The sequence below is a fragment of the Pleuronectes platessa genome, chromosome 9 (genome assembly GCF_947347685.1).
Source record: "Pleuronectes platessa chromosome 9, fPlePla1.1, whole genome shotgun sequence".
Lineage (NCBI taxonomy): Eukaryota > Metazoa > Chordata > Actinopteri > Pleuronectiformes > Pleuronectidae > Pleuronectes > Pleuronectes platessa.
In genome coordinates, this window is record NC_070634.1 from 22832431 (window position 1) to 22853920 (window position 21490).

General features: G+C 42.4%; 2 protein-coding genes across 2 annotated transcripts; both read right to left on the reverse strand.

Moving 5' to 3' along the window:
• Positions 1-249: 249 nt before the first annotated feature.
• Positions 250-9040, reverse strand: pgm1 (phosphoglucomutase 1). Its single transcript, XM_053431177.1, has 11 exons — positions 8718-9040; positions 6403-6565; positions 6112-6255; positions 5721-5846; positions 4493-4683; positions 4001-4155; positions 3765-3880; positions 3530-3665; positions 2766-2949; positions 2374-2508; positions 250-775 (listed from the first exon to the last, which is right to left on the reverse strand). The coding sequence occupies exons 1-11, from the start codon at positions 8961-8963 to the stop codon at positions 686-688; spliced, it is 1686 nt and encodes a 561-aa protein (XP_053287152.1). The 5' UTR covers positions 8964-9040; the 3' UTR covers positions 250-685.
• Positions 9041-11042: 2002 nt separating this feature from the next.
• On the reverse strand, positions 11043-21353 carry efcab7 (EF-hand calcium binding domain 7). Its single transcript, XM_053431178.1, has 13 exons — positions 21012-21353; positions 20076-20287; positions 19725-19811; positions 19150-19348; positions 17274-17395; positions 14746-14887; positions 13752-13858; positions 13473-13636; positions 13044-13177; positions 12811-12959; positions 12507-12716; positions 11714-11821; positions 11043-11567 (listed from the first exon to the last, which is right to left on the reverse strand). The coding sequence occupies exons 1-13, from the start codon at positions 21133-21135 to the stop codon at positions 11487-11489; spliced, it is 1839 nt and encodes a 612-aa protein (XP_053287153.1). The 5' UTR covers positions 21136-21353; the 3' UTR covers positions 11043-11486.
• Between the last annotated feature and the right edge of the window lie 137 nt (positions 21354-21490).

Here is a 21490-nt window from a genome sequence, read left to right on the forward strand (position 1 = left end):
TATTAATACCACCCCACTCACTCTCGTTTCAGCCTCTCTTGCGAGTGCTAGGTATTCTGAGCCCAGGTTCTGCTAAAGCAATTACAGCTGCAGCCCCCCCGACACTTACTCAAGCACCAGCTGGATTCTTGAAGGAAAGGTACAGACCCGGGTGTGCTGTGCATTTTGTGTGCCCGTGACACAAATCGAAATATTACTTACATGCTTAAAAAAAAAGACAGAAGCAGATTTAAAACATGATCCCAGGTCTTATTTGAGACGTAAATATCTTTTATTAATGGTGGATGAGTTAGTTCTCAAGGCTTTAGTTAGGGTGGTGGTGGAGAACAGAGGGAGAGGGAAGGCACTGGGTCAGTCGGGGGAAATGTATTGACACGGGGGGTGAGACTGCCCCAACTTGTGATGTATGAGAGATCAGAGACAGATATGGAAACACGTGAACAAACAGATTAGATTTGAGTGTTTAAATCCCCTTAAAATGTCCCTTAAATTTGTTAATAATTTCAAATCTTACATTTTTTAGGAATTTGTCTGAACGCACATCAACACTATAAGGCGGCAGTGGATACTGGAATACGGGATGTTTGGGTTTCACTTGAACATCCAGCTCTGTGGGGTTTTTTTAACGGAACACAAGACAGAATTCGAGGGCAGCTTCACCCCCCCCCCTCCAGTTGCTGAGGAATCATGTGATCACAGTCGGGCCGGTACGTCCAGTCCGCTCCCGGAGCTGAGAAACCTTCAGGGCGATGTCTACGAGTGGAGCCAGCATGACCTGGACGATGAGATAACACAGACACGCAGAAAATATGACTTCCTGTTCAGGTCGTCTTAGCAAATCTTCCATAACCAAACATTGTAATACAGCCACGTATGAGCTACATGCAAATTATTAAATGCAGAGTAATCAGAGATAAAATTGTATTTCTAAAAGAGTCTTTTAAAGTGACAGGAAAAGTTCACCTTCCCTCGATCTAATGATTTAAGAAAGTCTACTTGTCTAAACTTCGATAAATGAGGAATGATTCATATGTTATTATTAAATAAGCAAAGAATGAATACGTATATTTAAAAGGAGGTTATGTTTTTTTCAGTTGGTTTAATTTGTCAGTTTTGGACTTTTATGAAGTCTTCATCTGTGTAGAGGAGGAGAGGAATTAAACACACAGGGACAGAAAGAGATAAGATAAAAAAACATATAAATGGATAGAAAGAACAAAATAAATATCTGAATCTTCAATCTATCTTAGTGGCTGTGATAATAAATACAGCTCAGAACTGCTGGAACATAAACAACCTCACTGAGTTAATTTCTCTTTCTAATTGTTATAAGCAGCTCTAGTCACCGTTAACACACCCCAGACAGTTGTGTTGCTTTCGGGGGCATTTTTGACACACAACCAATTACACTTAATGTAAAAATCACTCCTGATTAATTGTGTCAATGAAACGCTTCATCACATGAAGGAGCAGATCGTGAACCTCCCTCGAGATGGAGCAGAAACATAAACTGTCCTGGTCCGAGCAGAGAGCTGCCAGAATGAAATCATTTCCCGGTGGTGGTCCTCAGCCGGAGATGAGCAAACCAAAATAAACTCAGAAAATAACCTTTGGTTGTTGTGCAGTCGTTCTCCTCTGAAACCTGCTCTAATCAAAATAAAAACCCTCTGGGAGTGTAAATCAAACTTAGTCAGAGTCGGCCAACTGAACCCTTCACCCTGGAGCCATTTATCTGTCAAGTTAAGACCCTGGAACAATATGTTTCTGCTTATCTTCCTGAAGTTAAAGCGCTGAAGAGGATAAAGGGCTGGAGTAGAATTCTTGTTCATTTTCTTCCCGAGCTTGTCTCACTTTCTTGTTCTACATCCCCTCCCTGTCCACACCAGTCAGGATGACTTTATGAAGTGTCTAGTTGGAACTAGCGCTCTTGATTTCCCCCTGATGCTAACTTTCCCCTCTCTTCATACTGGCCCTGATAAGCTGCCATAACTCAAGACTTGGCCAAACAACCCCATCGCCTCTCATGTTTAATACCACCTCTGGAACTTGTTTCTGGAGCGCTCCACTCAACACAAGCTGGCTGTCTGGTACATTACAGATCACTCCACTCAGCGTGGAGGTTTCGGGGGCCCGTGCCAACGAGCACTCAAAGCTCATTCCGGGTTTTGACACGAGCAGTTGACCTTTGACCCGTTTTGTAAAAGATGGTGCCTCGGTGGTTATCTTTTTTCTACATATGAAAATATTCCAAGAGAAAAGAAAAATCTGTTCCTGCTCCTGTGGATGCTTATTTTCCTATCTGATGACTTCATTGTCTAGTCTTTCCTTCTCTCTGGATCTAGCTGGCTGGAATCGCTCCACTAGCGGCCTGACCTGTGGGTCCTGGTAAATCTTCTGGGGGTCCTTCTCATAGCTGTCAATGTAGAGCCTGATGGTTGCTCCCGCGCTGCCTGTACCGCTGAGACGGAAAATAATCCTGGAGCCGTCGGAGAAGATGATCCTGAGGCCCTGAGAGAGCGAGAGCCGGATGAGAGACGATGATGAATGAAAAATGCAGAGAAAAAGGAAAACATATGGAGTGCAAGAGGTACGGTAAGCCACACCGCTGCATGCTGGGTAACATGACTTTATTATGCATTGAGTCAATTTTAACATGAAGTCACTGTTTGGGTTATGGAGGACCGACTGCAGGAGGAAGGATATGGACTAAATCCAAAGATAGATGGAAAACTGAGGTAATGAAATCTGCCTTGTCGGCTCCTTACCTGGTTTTTGGAAACACTGCCGTCGACAGGGTCCGTGTAGGAGAAGTTGTCCGACACAGCCACCTCGTAAGTCTTATCGCCCGAGGACAACTTCTTTCCTACGAAGGACGGGTCGAACATCGCCGTCTCCAGTTCCGTGATCATCTTGTTGGCCGAGTCTGAGTCGACCTCCTCGTAGTCGTACCTGCGATGGGAAGTGGAAATCAGCTTTAAGCAAAAAAAGATTTGCTCAGAACGTAATCAAGTTGAGTTTAATCTGAAAGTGTGGGAGTGATGATTTTGAGTTTGGAGGCAAGTTACTTTCTTTTCTATTTGCAAGGATAAAAACTTTTGTTCTGTGAAAAGTTTCTACAAGCCAGTCTCAAAACAGCTACACTTAGTGGACAGTTTATTAGGTACACATAGTTAAAACTAAAGTGGTGTAATGTAACAGTAATTCAACTGATTCTCCCTTCAGTTCTGTTTTTATTGAAATTTGAAATGATTAAGTTGATTGGATGTAGTTTCTGGTGCACTCTAACTGGACTGCTTTATACAGAGATGTCTATCAGTATATATTTATTGAATCTCCAACCCACCTGAACAACTGAGCTGTACTTCTCTTATTTTCCACTAGATGGCAGAGTTTTAAACAAACTACTGTGCATCCCTGCATCATCTCAGTCAAACATTAAATATCTTTTTATCTCTGGCAACCTGAAATATTTTTCTTCAGGGACTCAAGCCCACTTTCCATAAACCATCCTACATGGACCGGTGCTGACCTGGTGAAGAAGTTCCTGCCAAACTTCTGCCAGTGATCCTTCATGATGTCTTCCACGCTCTGTTTCCTGGTGGCTAAGATCGACAGCCATGCGAGCACCGCCCACAGGCCGTCCTTCTCACGGATGTGATCTGAGCCTGGTTGGTTAGAGGACGGAGAGGAGGAGTGGGTGAGTGAGGAGAACTTCCTTCTCTTATTACAGAGCCGTGTTTACTAATGTGATGACTTCTATTCACCGGTGCCGAAGCTCTCCTCTCCACACAGGGAGAGTTTGCCGGCATCCATCAGGTTCCCAAAGAACTTCCAGCCAGTTGGAGTCTCGTACAGCTGCATCTTAAGAGCTTTGGCCACACTGGAACAGATTGGCACACAAAATAAACCACAAAATAAAACCTTGCATCTGTGACCAAGTGGAGATCAGTGCTCTGACAGGTAAAACCACTGAGTAGCTGTTGTGTTAAATGGTTTTTACTTGTCCAGGGCTCCACTGGTGGGCATACTGCGGGCCAGTCCTTTGATACCAGTCTTCTGGAAGTAAGGGATACTGGCGAAGTTGGCAGCGATGACAGCCACGGAGTCTGAGGGGTTCACGAAGAAGCCATGTTTACCCAGCACCATGTTACGGTCCTGAAGATGGGGGGGGAAACAATCACAAATAGAAGACATGATTTATTTTATATAAATTAACAGTAATTAATCTCCTGAAAAGTTCAGGAGGTTATTTGAGAAAAGATTCCCAACATAAATCATAAATGTTCTTCTTAGATAATGAATTCTGAAGATATGACACATAGGGTAAAAAAAAAATTATATATTAAAAGTTGATTATTTTTCCAAAATGAGACCATTTTTGTAACCATAACCCTAACCCTAACGTATTGAATTCATTTCACATGAGATGACATCATAGATTGCAATCCAGGCTATAAAAGAATCTCGCCCTCTGGAAGAGACGCTGACTTACACCATCACCATCGAAAGCGGCTCCAAAGTCATATTCTCCTCCCTTCATGGTGTTGACCAGGTCGGCAGCATAGGTCAGGTTGGGGTCGGGGTGGTGGCCCCCGAAGTCCTCCTTGGGGACGCAGTTGATGGCCGAGTTGGCAGGAGAACCCAGCTCCTCACAGATGATCTTCTTCACGTAAGGACCGACCACTAGAGGGGGACAGCGCGTCATTAAAAAGGAGTCGTTACCCCTCACAGGGACATAAAGGAACTCTGAGTGAGGACGTTAACTGTGACCGTCAGCGTCTGGAGTTCACCACATTAAACTTTACTTTAATACCAGTTGGATCAGACATTAATCCAAGTGTCCAACCTCCTTATGGAATTTTATTTCCAATCATGTCTCCTCCTCGACTGGTTCTCAGTTTTATGTTGGTATATAGTTAAATTTGGTCAAATTCACCTGAAACTCCCATCATTCCATAAATTAAATGGCAAAACTGATATATTTACATTTACAAACATAGCATTACTCCACAGAGATCATACATATATGGAATAATAGATCTATTCTAAATATGATAAACTGCTTTTCTTTCATCAAGCTCGATAATTATGTTGAATATATTCTGAATTCCCTGTTTGTTAAAAAGAAATATGTATTTGTGTTTGTCACTGTCCTCTCAGGTGTTATTTTATTCTTTTAAAGGTTTTAATGCAGTGATCACCTTGTATTGGTTGATGCACCTGAAACAAGTGTTAGTAAAAACCTGTTCCTTTTGGGTAGAAAGAAAAGATTGTTCAGTACATTTCAGCCTTGTCATATTCAGAAATTAGTTTGGATAGAGTTTGGCTACTGCCACAATAAATCTTTGACTAACAAAGTTCAAGAGTTAGAACTTTTATAGTGAGTTATAAAAAGTGTTATCCAGCATTTCTTACAGAAACTCCAGACATGGTGCTGGTGCTGTCCTGCTATGTTGCTTGATCGTATCTATCTTAAGTTAACTTCACTTTAGAAAGTAAGTGTTGTTTTGATGTTCATTATTGTGACATGAAGCTGATGTTGACTGTATTTGAGCACCTGAGACTAATCTTTTGTGTATTTTTTTTAATTAATATTATTATTCAACCTATTTTCCCAATTGGATATTATGACTTATTATATAACTATATTTATAAAAATTGATTTAGAGGAACTGCACACTACCTTACAATCTACTAAATTGTGTCGTGCTGGCTCCTACCTCCATGCATAGCATCCAGTCGCACGTTAATGTGATTTGCTCCAGAGAGAAGCTCCTTCAGTGCTGCAAAGTCAAAGATGCCTCTCAGCATCTCAGCATAGGCGTCCACCGAGTCCACGATCTCCACTGAGACGAGTGAGAGGAAACACAACACAGTCAAGACATCTGAAGAAGTGAGTTTCATTACACACGACTCAGTTGTTAATATCTTAATAACAATTAATTACAATGCGATTTCCTCATCCAAGAAGATGATGATCATGTTTAAAAGCAAAATGTTGTGACCACATTGCAACTACCTGCTTTAACCTTAAACAATCAATAAGTAAAGTGCCATTATACTGTTTATCTTTTATTTAAGGGTAGGGCTGTGCTCGTCATGCTTGTGTACCTGTGAAAGGTTTGAAAGTGTCCACTTCAAATGTCTGCTTGCCAATTGTAGCCAGATCCACTTTCAGCTCTGGGCAGATGTGATACTCCTGCAGGCTTTTGCTGGCCTCAAATATTTTGTTTGTGATGGCCTCTGGAGCAGGTCCTGGGAACAAAGGTGGATGGTTAGAGTGAGATACTGTACTCAAGTCGAACAGCATTTAAAAAATGACACATTCCTCTTCACCGGAGTAGGAACCTTAGGTCTGTGAGCTTCTTTGACAACTGGTAGTATAACGTAGTCGCCGCTCACCTCCACTGGCGATGTTGTACTTGATGCCAAAGTCTCCATTGGGGCCACCTGGGTTGTGGCTGGCTGTGAGGATGATGCCCCCGACTGCCTTTATCTTGCGGATCACGCAGGAGACTGCAGGCGTGGACATGATGCCATTCTGACCAATCACCAGACGATTAATCTGCAGGTTGGAACAACAACAGGAGAAATGGGGGAGACAGGAGAACAGGTTAATCCACAACACAGTCAGTTAAATACGTAGGGTGGGAGACAGGCAGCTGAGATACAGTCACTGCCATTATGATGTATTTAAAACATATGGTACTGTGCAAAAACTGTTGATTCTTATCCATCAAACAAAGCCATCGGGAAGGTACCAGGATTTGTTTCAAATATATTCTGAAGCATGAGAATGACTGAAAAAACTATACAGCCAGAATCATAAAGATCTGTGCTTGGCCACAACAACAACAAGGGAGACCTTGCAACAAATCATGTGGTGACAACACTGCACAAAACATAATGGAGTCGATCTGAGACAACATGAAGAGACAGAGGACAGACAGATCGGTGGACAAGAAACTAAAACCATGGCAAGTTGTCAGAGATGCTTTGGAACAACCTTGAGACAATTTCAAAGATCCTGCACACACCAAATATAAATTTAATTTAAAAATGTTTCAGGTCACTGCACTTTGGACATAACAGTCCTTTACACTGCTGCAGAACACACCACACACACACACTGTATCTTCATGTTACATCTATCTCAGTCCAGGAACCATCCTTTTTAAACATGCAGCGGTTTGCTCTGTGCAAACATGAACAGAGACGCCTCTGTACGTGGACGTGAGGCAATGAAACGGTTTCCTCACTGCTTCGTTTCACCAAACCACAGACACTCGTGGAGAGACTGCAAGAAATATCCAAAAGCTTTGAGCAGCTTGAACCCAGTGACACCAGTTAGGAACCCCTGCAAAAACCATTAGCGGCTGCAGCAATTGTGCATGCAGCATTTTGGGATGATTTCATATTTAAGAAACAAACTGTATGTCCCATTCATGCATTGACTTGTGCAGCTTCGGCTACAGACATATGCAGAGCAACGTGACTGGCTGCACGTTTCTCCGCCCCCCCCCCCCCCCCCTCCACTAGACTGGAGTCCCCTGAGCAGCCAGTGGCATCTCACTGCAGCTATTACGAAACAACACAACCCTGCTTCCCCTTCATGCACGATTCAAACACAGGTTCTCTCATTTATCCATTCAATGCGAATCGCAAAAATGTGTTATAATGCTATAATGAAATCCAGAAAAAGGTGCTGAATCTTTAATGCTGGAGCAAAGAGGCAAAGATGAGGTTGTGCCATTGGCCAGTGTTTAAATGTCAAAGGTAAAGGTTTGACATGACACCCCCCTCCTCCTCTTCATGCACTTTATCCAAAAGGTCACTGCGGTCAATCTGAGACTGGAGACTGTGCAGGAGCTCCCAGACATGAGATGATAACATGTCATTTAAAAACACTGTAACTGCTGCAAAACCCTCACGAGAACCATCGAGTCTCCTTCCACATGCACAAGCTGAGATCTTGCACAATATCTCTAATATCAAATATTGACATGTAGCGGCAGGAAGGACCTGTTCGCTCCAACACTGATTCTCCATGAAACCACAGGAATGAGGGGAAAGCTTCACTTGAATGCACCGCATCACTTTTTAGCGTTAAAATGTTAAATACACGTGTTTATACCCGTGACAACACTTAGAACCGAACAAGCTTGAACCCTGATAACGTCCCAGTAATGTTAGCTTCTTTTAAGACACATTATTGTTGAGTTATTTGCATGTTTTTCGCATTGACGTTAGCATTAGTGATCAGACATGACTTTGCAGAGACATGAACTTCCAGCCACTCAGTGAACATCAAGCTAAACTGGGAAGTTATACTGGAAACGTCACATTTGGAGGCTTATAGACCGGAAGCTGCTCGAGCCTGCAAATATAAAGTTATGAGAGCGAACCTGTCAAGTTAGCTCGATGTCCACTTGCTAGCTGCAAGTTATTACCTCTGCAAAGTAAAACCATGCTAATAACGTTTCATATGAGAAGCTAACTTGACTGTAACGTCATTAGCATTGAAGTGTGGATAAAGACAGTTTTGTTTTGAGGTATAAAAACCTATAATTATCCTTTTTAATGCTAAGCGAGGCTCTGACATGAATGAATGGGACGGCTAGCTTGATGTCAACCTGCTAGCTAGCCAGTTGTGTTTGACCAAGAGCTAACTCGCACGTCAGCCGGAGGTGGACGGTGTCTCCCCCGGGTAGACTGACCCCGTTGGCGGCGGCGATCTGCACGATGAGCTGGATCGCCTCCTTCATGAAGAAGCGGCCGTCCCCTCCCACCACCAGGGCGGCCGCCTGCCGCTCGGACGGCTCCACGACGGAGATGGTGCTCTGGATGAAGTTCTCCGCATAGTGCTGGTTCTGCTGGAACACGGTCACCCGCTTCCTCAGGCCGCTCGTGCCGGGCTTCTGGTCCGCGTACGGCTTGGTCTTCACCGTGGTTATTTTCACCATGTTTGACCCGCACTGTGAGCTCCTCTGGTCGGTCAGAGTGAACCGCGGTGATCCGGCCCGACGCGGAGCGGACGACTCCCCCCCTGGTGGACCCGCCCTCTCGGTTTAAAGGGCAAGTGGAGACTGGGTGGATCAACATCCAACAACATGGGTTCGTATTGATAATATCTAGTGCAATATCTTCTAATATAAAGAACACATGAAATGTATTTAATAAATATATAAACTGCACTGTGGGACATCATGCTGCACAGAGCCGTAGCCAGGATTTAGAGGTACTGGGGGCTCCAGTGACCCCCCCCCTAGTAGCCCACCACAACCCTCATATTATTTTAACCAGTCTTTTTTTTTCCAAAGTATTTTTGCCTTTATGTGGATTGATCCCTCTGGAGACGTCGTTGGCCCATCGGCGAAACACTGAGGACATGGTCGCCCACTTGATAACCTGGAAGTCAAGGCAGCAGGTCTCATTCATGCAACAGGGGACAATAATAAATTGTCTCATTATCTACTCACCACTATACGGATGGAAGTGGGGGCTGAAGTATTTGAGTCTACAAAACAGAGCAGCATTGCAGACAAATCCAATAAAATTTACATAAATGGCGACGACTTCTTCAAACGTAAAAAAACAACCTGTAAACTGCCGCAGTAGCTAGCAGGAGGATATCAGAAGACATTGAGGCTAAAGACATGAGTCGAAATTGAGTGTCGGGGCAAAAAAGAAGTCCATAAATACTATTATAGCCATAGTGAAGGCCCAGCATCTGTACATTTCAATCTGTTGCATGTGAGGTCCTGTAATTTAGCTAAACAAGAGCACTTAAGAATCTTATCCACCCTGCTGAAGTGCCCTTGAGCCAGGCCCTTACAGCAAACTGTGGTTAACAACATCACCGCCTTGTCCTCTGTGCAGACATGCAGGTGGTTCATTCCTGCTTCAACAGACCTTTGTACCTTTAAGGTCAAGACACACGCACAGAGGGGTCAATGACTCCAAGGATTCTGTCCCAAACTTTAACACAGTGAAGAAAAGAGTAAATTAATTAAGTCTCTGATAAGTCAGTGCAATTTATCAAATATCTGACACCTCACAATTATAGAAAGAGAAAGATATTTAAAGAGAAGTTGTGTGAAAAGGTTTGTTTCACAGGAGTCATGTTGTGAAATAGACCGCTCCTGTTTGCCTATTGCAGCACGGCGTGTTTGATCATTGCAGAACAAAGTTTAACGTCAGACCTGCCATCGTGACGAGGGGGCGTGTGAAGAGAGTGCAGAGACCAGCATAGACACAACATGTGTATGTTTTGACGTGTGTGTTTATGATTAGCTTGTTTATCATCTGTATGGCATTGTTTGATTTTTAATTTGGAAGAAAATTATGTCACACAAATCACAATGAAGTTCTACAAATTTTACGTTTCTTATAACTACATATAAAAAGAGTTTTATTAACAGTCCAGTACTGTAGAAGTCCAGTTTGGCTCACAGCTCGTGAACGCCAGCTAGACCCGAGCAGTTGAGCGTCACTAAACCTCTGTGCTGGGAAAGGAAGAGCAGACAGCGGCTCGGAACATTAAATACTGTTCCTCTCACGTGTCATGTGACATTTAGTTCACCGGCTCTACTGTTTCAGCAGAGAAAGTCAAAGGGCAAATAATGACCAGCGAGATATAAATAGGAGGTCAAGACTGCTCTCAGCTGCAAAGGCCAAGGGCGAATAAAGTTTAGACCTGACTGCAATACAGAGGAATCCATTTCATGGCCAACACTAAATCCTCACAGCTCCAAACTGTGTAAAGAGCAGGGACGGTGGTGGCGGATATCTACAGAGTAACAGAGACTTAGTGCACAAACCTTTTACATCTAATTTCAATGTGAAGCTGTGTTACCTTCATGTTATGACCAACTGTAGGTTTAATTCTCTCTTTTCTAATGTTGTCAGAAAACTTTGTTGTGATTTTAAAGAGAGCTGAGATCCAGATCCCAGATTTCCTGTGTTTGAGTTTATTATTTGAGTTTGTCATAACAAGATCATTTATTTTTTAAATGATAAATCATGAATAAAAGAGCCATGTGGACATTTTAACCTTTGGTCTTTAATGTTGATCAATTTTAAGGGAATTTTGAAATTCTCCACATTAACACAATATGTCAAACATAACAAAGGCACAAAAGCAGAGGTCACCACTATCAGTCTTATTTAAACTGTGACCATCAGTGTTTAACAACTGATGCACTGAGCTGCAGGTGGGTCTGATCAAATGTCTCCGCTCCTGGTGCTGGGATCTGAAAACACATCGCTAAGCTGTTGTAAAATAAATCATAAGCAGTGTTTCTTTTGTAAAATGACATATCACAATCATTTGGTCCAACAATTAACGATGTTTTTCATTGATGTGGATATAGAACAATCTATGAATCCTATATTTAAAAGCACTGGTTCAATTTTAGATTTTTGGTCCATCCCTTTTCTGTAGCAGTGGCACAGTTGAGCATTAAATCTTTCATGGCAGCACATCTTCATGTGCAGGTTAGTATCGTCTCCACACAATTATAGGTCCAATCCTGTTTGTCACTGATGGGTAGAATGTGTTGGCAAACCTAGAACACACAACACACATGTTTGTATTAACATATAAAACACTATTTAATCATTTAATTCCCTTCTACCGTCATATGTATATTTCTAAAAGTATTTTTAAAGACATTTCTCAGATTTTGAAAGTGCAAAAGGGAAAACGTTGTACCATCTTGGTCCGGGCCGGCACCTCCACAGCGAACACACTCATGCCTCTGCTGCTGCTGCAGTTCCTGTTCTGCTCGTTGTTTATGTGCACCGTCACTTTCTGATTAGTCTGCAACATAAAGGGTCAACCTTTTATTATTGAGACCAGAGAATATGAAGAAACCGTTTTAAACAGCTACAAATAAAGAAGAAAGGAAAAGATGAGAATCTATGGTGGAAAAAAACACAAATAGCCTCTTTTCTACACACAACGACAAGGTAGTGGACCTTGTGCTAATTTAAGTACAGCTAAGACAAGTGCTCTCTAAAGCAGTTGAGTTTGTGTAGTTGAATCGAAAGACAATGCGTAAATACAAAATAAAACAAATAATGAAACTCTCGTGATAACCAGGTTAACTTTTCCCTTGTAAGAGGCTCTTTTGTATCACAGGGTCATTCTCTTAGAGTAGCTCCTGTTGCTATGAGAGCAGATACCACCACTGCATATCAATTACATATGGGTTGAATGGTTTCCAGCAACCACAGTCTAACACCAGTGGACTGTAATAAGACAGAATGTGCGAACTTTGGCATTTCCTTGAGAAGTATAAAAACACCCTGATGCTCTGTGTCATGATCAATACCCAAGTAGATAATCAATTAATTATATCACAATAAAAGTTGGACTATTATCCCTCTACTGGCCACGAAGATGCACTGCAGCTGTACGATCACAGTGAAACAGGAAAATCCATTTCCAGTATTGCTGAACTCTGTGAGCACCTTCACACAGATACACAGAGATGGCTGCTGACCTTGTTAGCTATGAGTGAGGAGATCCTGTGCTCTCCTCGGTAGGTGTAGATGAAAACATTATCTAGTCCCCTCAGTGCTTTGGCCCCCGTCCGGGCTATGATGGACTTCTGGAGGGCCTGGTTCAGGAGCTTGGGTCCTGTGTCCATACTGAGGGGCTGGAGAGACAGCGGCGTGTCTTCACAGTGTACATCTATCTGGAATGGACAAGCCTGGCGGAGAGGGAGGAGAAGGAGGAGTTCAGTTTGATGGAAGGATAAGGTTGTTGTATGGTTGTGAAGAGTCACAGAGTGAAATCAGACTGACCTCTACGAGCTCCAGCATGCGGTTGTAGCCCATGGCTTCCAGGATGACCCACAGGTCTGCAGGGTCTCCATCCTTCTCTGTGGCCTCCATCAGGTTCAGCTCCATGAAGCCCTGCTTGGTCAGTTGATTACTTCTCATATCAAAGTTTTCTGCAACATTAAGTAATATTAATCATTGGTTGACTGCTTTTGCCTTTATATAATGTTTTCTATATTTATTTCAATGTGAATTACCTTTGCAGACAGCCCAGGCCTCCTTGTCACACTTCTCTCCACTGGTCCTGAGCTCAAAGAAATTGTACTCCTCCAGACTGAGGAGTCCGTTTCCATCCAGGTCTATGACCTCAAAGATTTCAGACAGCGCCTCCCTGTGGCACAAAGGGAGCGACACCAAGACATTTCATGCAGGGACCTTCTCACCATTGCAGTTGCAAGGAAGAAAGCAAGCAAAGCATCGGAGGCATTCATCCAGTATTCACAGGGGAACAATAACCACATCTTTCACGCCAAAGCCATTGCATTTTTCTGATGATATATTATGAGTATTAGGATCAGGCATGAGGGGGAAAAAAGCAGTTTGAAAAGAAAGTCTAAATGTTCCAGAATAAACCAAACATTTCTAGATTAAAGCGGAACCTTTTAGAATATATCAAAACTACAAACCTGAGCTCCCTGGTGAGGTCTAGCTCTCCAGAGTCGGTCCTGTAGACGAGCTCCACAGGTTTGTCAGGAAGATCATTTTTGCTCCTTTTCTTAAGTCTGCAGCCGCTGGTGAAGGGAAGCAGGAAGTACGTCCCAGAGTTCAGCTCTCCTTTCCAAATGTACTTCTGCAGAGACAAAAAGAGTGGATCAGGAAAATAAAACACAACAGTGCTGATAAATGCAACATTGAATATAAATAAAGACAGTAAATGTTAATCTCTCAACACAAACATAATATACCTCTTTGTCTCTCGACTCAGTGAAATGCACTACAGAGTCTTCTTTGGCTTCACCAGCCGACATAATGAAAAGAGCCGTATCCACCGTCATCCAGGGAGGAGACTTGTCTGAGAAGAAACATGATAAACAGGAATATGTGAATGAAATAAGACTTTGAACCAACAGTCGCCTTATAAGAGCATTTTTGTGGGTTATGACAAAACCTTTCCGAAAATGGAGAGGAGGAATCTAACAAACAAATAAATATTTGCGTATTTTGTGATTGAACATGCTACTGTGGCTTATTATGAACACTATTATAATCATACTATCTATTTGTAGTTTGTCCATACACTTCTGTTATTTTATATTCAAGTTAACCAGATTAAACAACAACCAAAATACACATTCAATGTAAACTACAGATTTAAAAAACAGAATTGTTAAAACATTTCAATTTTCTCCTGTCATTACAAACACATTTGAGTATTTGACGAAAACATTTTCACTCTGTCTTTTCCACGACATAAACAGGAGGATTAACTTTCTAGCGTCGACATCAGTTCAGTATCTTCCACCGCACGTTCCAATTTAATAAACTGAACAACACCTTCCTTCTTAATGTTCGTCATAAAATATCGTCCACTGGGCTGGAACACAATCTAGCATGTTTCCTACAGAACCCGATCTGCCGCCACACGATGTAGAAACACCCTGCAGGGACCAATAACCAACGCCAGGCTTCGGTGTGGTCTTTTTTTCTTGTTTATGATTCATAATCTGATAATTACAGGGGCCAACACGTTATTTATGTCTTGGTGTCACAAAAATCCTATTTAAAATTGCAGCTAGCCTGAACACTACTGAAATGATCCAGCATGCTTCTATATGGATCCTGAAGAACCGAGGAGCAAACTACTGAATTCCCACAACTCCAGAGGTCCTAGTCTATTCCCCCTCCCTGACATCTGACCTACTGAGTCGGGGGGGCAAGCAGTAGTTTTGCCGTATTTACCAGGTCTGTGGCTGAGGCTTTGAGGTTGGATGGTCAGGTAGACGTTGGCTGTCTGCGGGATGTGGAGCTGGTACTGCAGAGAGCCGACACTCCCATCATCCTCCAAGAAGAAACATCCTTTCATGTGGCTGTGGTGCCACTCCTGCAACGATAGACAACATCTGTGCTTCACCAGCCGACTTGCAATATTCAAAGGTCCATCCCCGTGGTGTGGGCTAATAGAGCCAAAAAAAATATCATCTCCTAAACAGTGAAATAAAAAATATTGTTTTTCACGTTTTGTAAATCCTCATATATTTGATGATGTGTGGCCGCTGTTAAAATCCTGACACAATCCCAACAAACAGTTTTGCTACTTGACAACAAAATGCATTTATTCATTCAACAGAAACCAAAACTAATTTGCAGTGCCTATTAAAAGGGGGATTGATCTTGTGACGGGGGAAGTATATTTTGGCAAGACAGAGGGAATTAAGCAGTCGATCATAGCAGTGAGGTTGCTCACTTGATTAAAAGAAACTGCCTTTGTGATAATTACCACTCCAACCTTCAGGGGGGCACATTCATTACTCCACAGCTTGTGTCTGGGCTCAGCAGCGTGTAAACACTTGTTATTCTCCTGCTGGTCCAGAGGAGGGCAGAAGTGTTACACTGGCTCTCTGCTGCAGGCTGGACTAAATCTCCCTCTAGTTCCTGATACGACGAGTAGGAGTCCATTTAACTTTGATAAATACAGCCCTTTCAATCTTGGGCCAGGGCTCATTCAAAACCATCAGGAGGCTACTTGGGCGATATTTATGAATCCTAATATTTCTCTCATTTTGAAATCCTGTTGTTGCTTTGTCTGGCAGCACAACTGAAACGACATAATAATTTCAAATTGAACAGGAACATCAAAACAAGGCAAGTTTTCCTTCCGTTCATCGGGGACCCATTAAATGAAAACACAGTTGGTGTGGACACGCGGTAAGAGGACATTGAGGGTCGAGCGAGTCTGGAATAGGCCATATATCCTTTTAGTGGACAAATAAATCACCAAGTTAAACAAAGAAAAGTACCATAAAGACGGCGCATGTCACTCCTTCGGAGGAAAGCTATTTTCTCGTTGTATTTATCTTGGGCTGTGAGAGGCATAAAAGATCAAATCATAACACTTCAGTGGTTTGTCCAGACAATATTAAATGAGGGAAATTGCCATGGGCACCTGTCTCCTGCTTAAAGACATCAGAATGAATGCCCCCGCAGAGAGAGGGTCGGCCTGCAGACTAATACAGCTGCTGTCACCTGCTCGGGCCGAAGGTCTGAGTTACGGCAACACGGAGGGTCGCAGGATGCCAGACACACACACACACACAAACAAACACACCCACACACACACATTTAATCTGCTGTATCTTATAATTATAACCTTTACATAAAGACTAAGGACAAGTCAGATGAATCCTTTCTGTGCATATCTGAATCCTACACACGTAAATACACACTTACACCACTAGAAAAACACAACCCGCCCTCCACCCACTACCTTCCAATTATCAGCCTGTGGCAGTATAGCAGCCAATATAGAGCTGAACTTCCCTCAGAGGTAATCTCTGGACTCACATTCTTCTACCTTGGCGATGTCTGGCCCTTTCCAATCTCAACGCCTTGTGTGGACCTCAGAGATGAACGAGGCTGTAATATTTTTTTATTTAATAACTTTTTTTTCCTCTGCTGTAAAGCAAACCAGGCCAGGTTAATCCAAAAAGAGTGAAAACAAAGAGCGATGGATCAATACAGTGTGTATCTACTGACCCGGGGCTAAATGCGCCCATCAAAAGTACTGTGTGACAGTGTCACTGGGAAGATCCGCCCCCTGCAGGGGCTTTGTTATCATGGAGCATCTCACATGGGTTTGTTATTGACGCTATAAATTATTAATAATGTGACATTTTCCTTTTCGAATAACATTCATTAATTTAAATTTCAGTGTCAAAATTGATTTTCTGTTATCAAATGACAATTGTAAACTTTGGTTGAGTAAGTTATAAATCTTTAACAAAGTTTTATGTGGTCAATGTGATTGGACTAATGGATCATGAACGGAATTTAAAGTTAAAACACATTTTAAAGAGCTGACTATCATGAACTCCTAAATACTGTGATGCTTGTCATTCAGTTTTGTGGTAATCTTGTCGTATTGTTGTTTTTGTTTTGATTTATCAAACCTTAAAGTGGCTAATACCTCTACATCTGGTTGGGTATTGAAAGTAGAAGGGCTCTTGTGCACACCTCTGCCAAGGCTCAAGCAAACGCAAACAAAAGTTAAAAAGAAGAAAGAAAAGAGAAGTTAAAGAGATATATCCTGGATCTGCCTCTTTCACCGAATCCCCTCCAAAATGTAATCGATGTTTTTTTGACTCATAACCCCAACCCGCCATAAAAGGTCATGGAAATAGTTTTTTGCAGAATCCTCCATGGCGATAATGTAAAACTCTCTAAAACTAAATCACTATGACTGTGTACCACATGTGACACCTTTAGTTTACCTGTAAGCCTGCAGGCTCTGGCACTTTGCTGGACCTGGAGCTGCTGGAGGTCATATTGATGGAGTTCGCCAGAGACGACCGTCGGCTGCGAGCCGAGGACGGACGAGAGGAAGATCGGCTGTCTGAAGTAAAAACCAAAACACATATTGGATGGAAAGATGAGAAATTACACAGACAAATATACTCAATATGGATTTTTTTTTTAAGTGACAAAATAATTACTAATAAAAAACGTTGCTCACTAAAAGATAAAGTACAGCCCCCCCCCCTTCCCCACTCAATAATAAACACACTTTGAAAAGAGAGATGTGGCCCAGAAAGCAATCTGCCTTCCCAGAAGTGCATTCTTAAGTTCACATGAAGATGGCTACTTTGCATTTGGGTTCTACAAACGTGTGAATCTCAAGTTCAGCCCCATTTCCATTAATGATGGAGGCATATTAAATCACAAATAGCATAACAGGACCCTCTCAAATCCATTATCTCGCACAACTTTTTTTTATCTCGAACACTAATTGAAGCCAGAAAATATCAATTCACTAATGAGGGCTCTGATTGTTTCCAAGCCGGGGAAATCAAGATGCGAAGTAATGTGATGGGCTTACAAGCAAATCACCGTGGCAGAGAATAAATAGACCCACTGTCATGGTATTCGTCCCGGATCTATTTTGTATTGATGGGAGTGTTTTAATCTGGAGGAGCCAATCGTAGCTTGTTTGTGAATATGGACGAAGATGCACTGGAACGTGGCCGAACAACAGCTGCACTGTGAGACTCTATTGAAGGTGAGAGTTGTTTGTGGTTCCTTGGTGCTGGAAAACTACAAGAACTCAACTAAATAAACCAATTATCAGAAAACACCACGGCAGTTCATCAATTTGTCTGCTACACACAAAACACCCAATAAATAATTTAACGTCATCAATGCTTTGTGAAGAACCAGCCGGAATCGCCCCTGTCAAATACAGTTATACTGTAGTGCTCAGGGCAATACTGGTTTATACTGACAAATGCAGTCAAAACAGTTTTTGAGCAACAAGAAAAACCCGTTCAACATGTGCGATCACGTAGCTCCCGGTGTCAGGGCCTTGTTAAAATGTAAGAGGTATAAATCAATACCTGGGAGAGGCACAATAATGTGATAATCCCGACTAGTATGTGGGAGCTCATTTGTTTTTGCAGCGGTGGTCGACGGGGCCCTCCTCTCTACCACCATCTAATCCCTCATCATCTCCCCAGTGAGAAGTGGTGGAATCCTCCAGATCAATAGCATGAACATGGACTGACCACTTAAATCAACCCCATCTATCTTCCCACTGTGGGCCTGTCCCTGGATCGCTCATCCAGGATCTCCGGGCCTCTCTCTCCTCACAATGCTGCTGTTAAAGTGTGTAAGTAGATTTGAAGGTGCCGTTTTCTACAGTAAAAACCTGCCTGTTTGTTGTCCCATATTTTTCCTCCAAATCCAGAGCTGAAAGGAATAATTTTTCATCAGCGTAGACAGAGATTTTGCCAGTTTCTTAATGGCGGCAACGATCGCCCATAATCACAACGCTTCACAGTCTCCTCCCTCCAGAAAAACTGTTTTAGTTGTGGAGTTATTGTGATGTATTGTCTGTCTTAATGAGGCCATTTGTCATAGGGGGAGGGAAAAATCAATCGATAACAGAGCTATTATTTATTCAGCCAAACTAATCTGTGAGGCGTATTGGGGCAACCGGTGTGCATCTTTGAAAAGTGTGAAGTATATCTAGTGTATATCTGTGACAGGTGAATACCACGAACTGTAGCTCGGGAATCAATTTGTAATGTAATGATGTCTGGTCACTGAGCACAGTATTAAAACATACACAAATCTTCAGCCTCAGATTTGTACCTTTCCTGATTGTCGAGTCTGGTGTTTCTGGAGGTTGAGGCTGAGCTGCTGCTGCTGAGGAGGCTGATGACACGGCGCTCTTTGCAGGGCTGTATGACTGACTGCCAAAGTTCTGTATCTTCAGCTTAGCATCAGCCTCCAGCCTCTCGATAGCTGCCACCTGACACTGTTCTACTGTCGACACCAGCAATCTGCAGAACTGACAGCAACGGGAAACCACGAGTCAGAACATGATGCATGAGCACAGCTTGGAGGTTATGTCACAAGTAGAAGTAAGAATATGACATTGAATAAAGAGAAATCATGGGAGTAATATACTATTGTTTTCTTTTGAACAATATAACGTTTTCTGTATGTGAATCAATTGAACTTTAAAGAATACAATTTTGAATGAAATAAAAATTAGAAAATTTATTTTTATTCTAACTGTAGTAACAATAAGGTCAGGAGACTGCAAATTCAATCACATTGCTATTCTTGTTATAATGTTGCTCTTTCAATTTATTAGTGTATCACTTTAAATAACTTCCAGCTGACAATATATTTAAAGAACAGGTTTAATTGTCCAAACTTACTTCCGCATAGTTTAGTTTGCCGTCCTTGTTGATGTCAGCTAATGTGAAAATGGAATTCACCTCCTCAGGCGTCATCTTTTCTCCACTCTGAAAGATTCAGCATATTTTCTTCAGTAGAGAAAACACCACAGTAAAAATGATTCTGTTCTGTTTGAGCTTGAGCCGGTAACTGTGATTTTATTAATTTGATGTTTACTCAAGTCTGTAATAAACAAGAACGGGTCGCTCAGTTGGCTGATTGCACAACATCAGTCAATTTAACTGTAGCCCAAACTGCAACGTTCATTTCAAACAATAGAGGAGACAATGTGTTGCAGATCTCTCTCATACAATATGTTTCCAGCTACTCACAGTGGTCAGGGCCGTTTCCAGTTCGCTGTGTGAGATGAAGCCGTCGCAGTTAACATCCATCTTTTGGAACGCTGTCATCAGCTCCGTTTCCTCCGTCTTCTTCTCACACTTGAGAATCTCACAGAAGTCATCAAAGTTCAGATTGGACGTTCTTGGGGTCCAGTATTTACTGAGAGTGGCAAGGGATGGATTTCTTCCTGCTTGCTGGAGAACTACATGAGATAAAGAGGAAAAAGCTTAGACTATAGAACTAAAACAAGCGGATAAACAACAGCAGGTTTATTTTCTGATGGACCTTTGTGTTTTCTACTGTCATGTATATTCTCAATCAGCTCTTTACTGAAGCTTTATTAATTTTATAGAGGGACATCACTGACAAACCTTGAACTGATTAAATACGTATTGTCTAAAGTCTGTAGAGCAGAAATATTCAGAGTTTCTTTTATGCAAATTTCCCCAAAATTCATTCATACGTTTCGTGGTATTTGTGATAACTGGGATCACTACAACAGGCTCATTGACACCGATTCAACTTGAGCAGCACGTCATGTGTTTGTAGTGACGATGGATCAGCAGGTCAGCGTGGGGCTAGGGGTTGAAAGAGTGAAACCACACAAAATTAAAAACTTTCCCCCTTCAAATAACTGGGAAGTGATGTCAATACACAGCCGAGGTCTGGGAAGGAGAACACAAAGAAAGATTCATAAACAAACACAGTAGTAGCTAAATATGAATCAGACCCAGTTTGTTGTATTGGTCACATCCCACTGATGTCCCCGTGACTGCTGGTGTCCACGTTGTTATCGTGCATTGTTTGTGCAGCTCTGTTTCCAGACATCATCTCTGCAGCTCGTCCAACGTTACACTCACCCAGTGAAACCAGTCAAAGCTGTACTGGTCCTTTTAAACGCTACAAGCTAGCTAACGTTAGCTCACCGCGACACAGCTGCTGCTTCGACGTGATGTTCGACAGACTGGACTTGAACACAGCGAGGTACGAGGCCCTGCACTGCGTGTAGAAATCCTCCTCCTCGTCACGGTGGAACTCCGGGACAGACATCACTGGGAGAACAGGGATGTAGCTCCGGTAGCTAGCTTCCTAGCTCCCTGGCTCCCTGGCTCCTTAGCTCCCTAACTCCCTGGCTCACTGGATATCAAACGATGCTATTGAAGCTAACTGGGAACCAGTAACACGCAGGATCCATTGAACTGGATAAAACCAGCAGAGCCACTTCGCCCAGCACTGTTGCTATGCACTGCCTGTTGCTACGTAAACAAAAAAAAGTCAGAGGTGTTCGTGAAAATATGTCCCTGAAGAAACAAACACTCACTGTTCTAGCTGCTAACTACACATAAACTGATGTTTTTCATTATTATTTCACTTCATATCACCGAAAACTAAATAATAAGAGTGT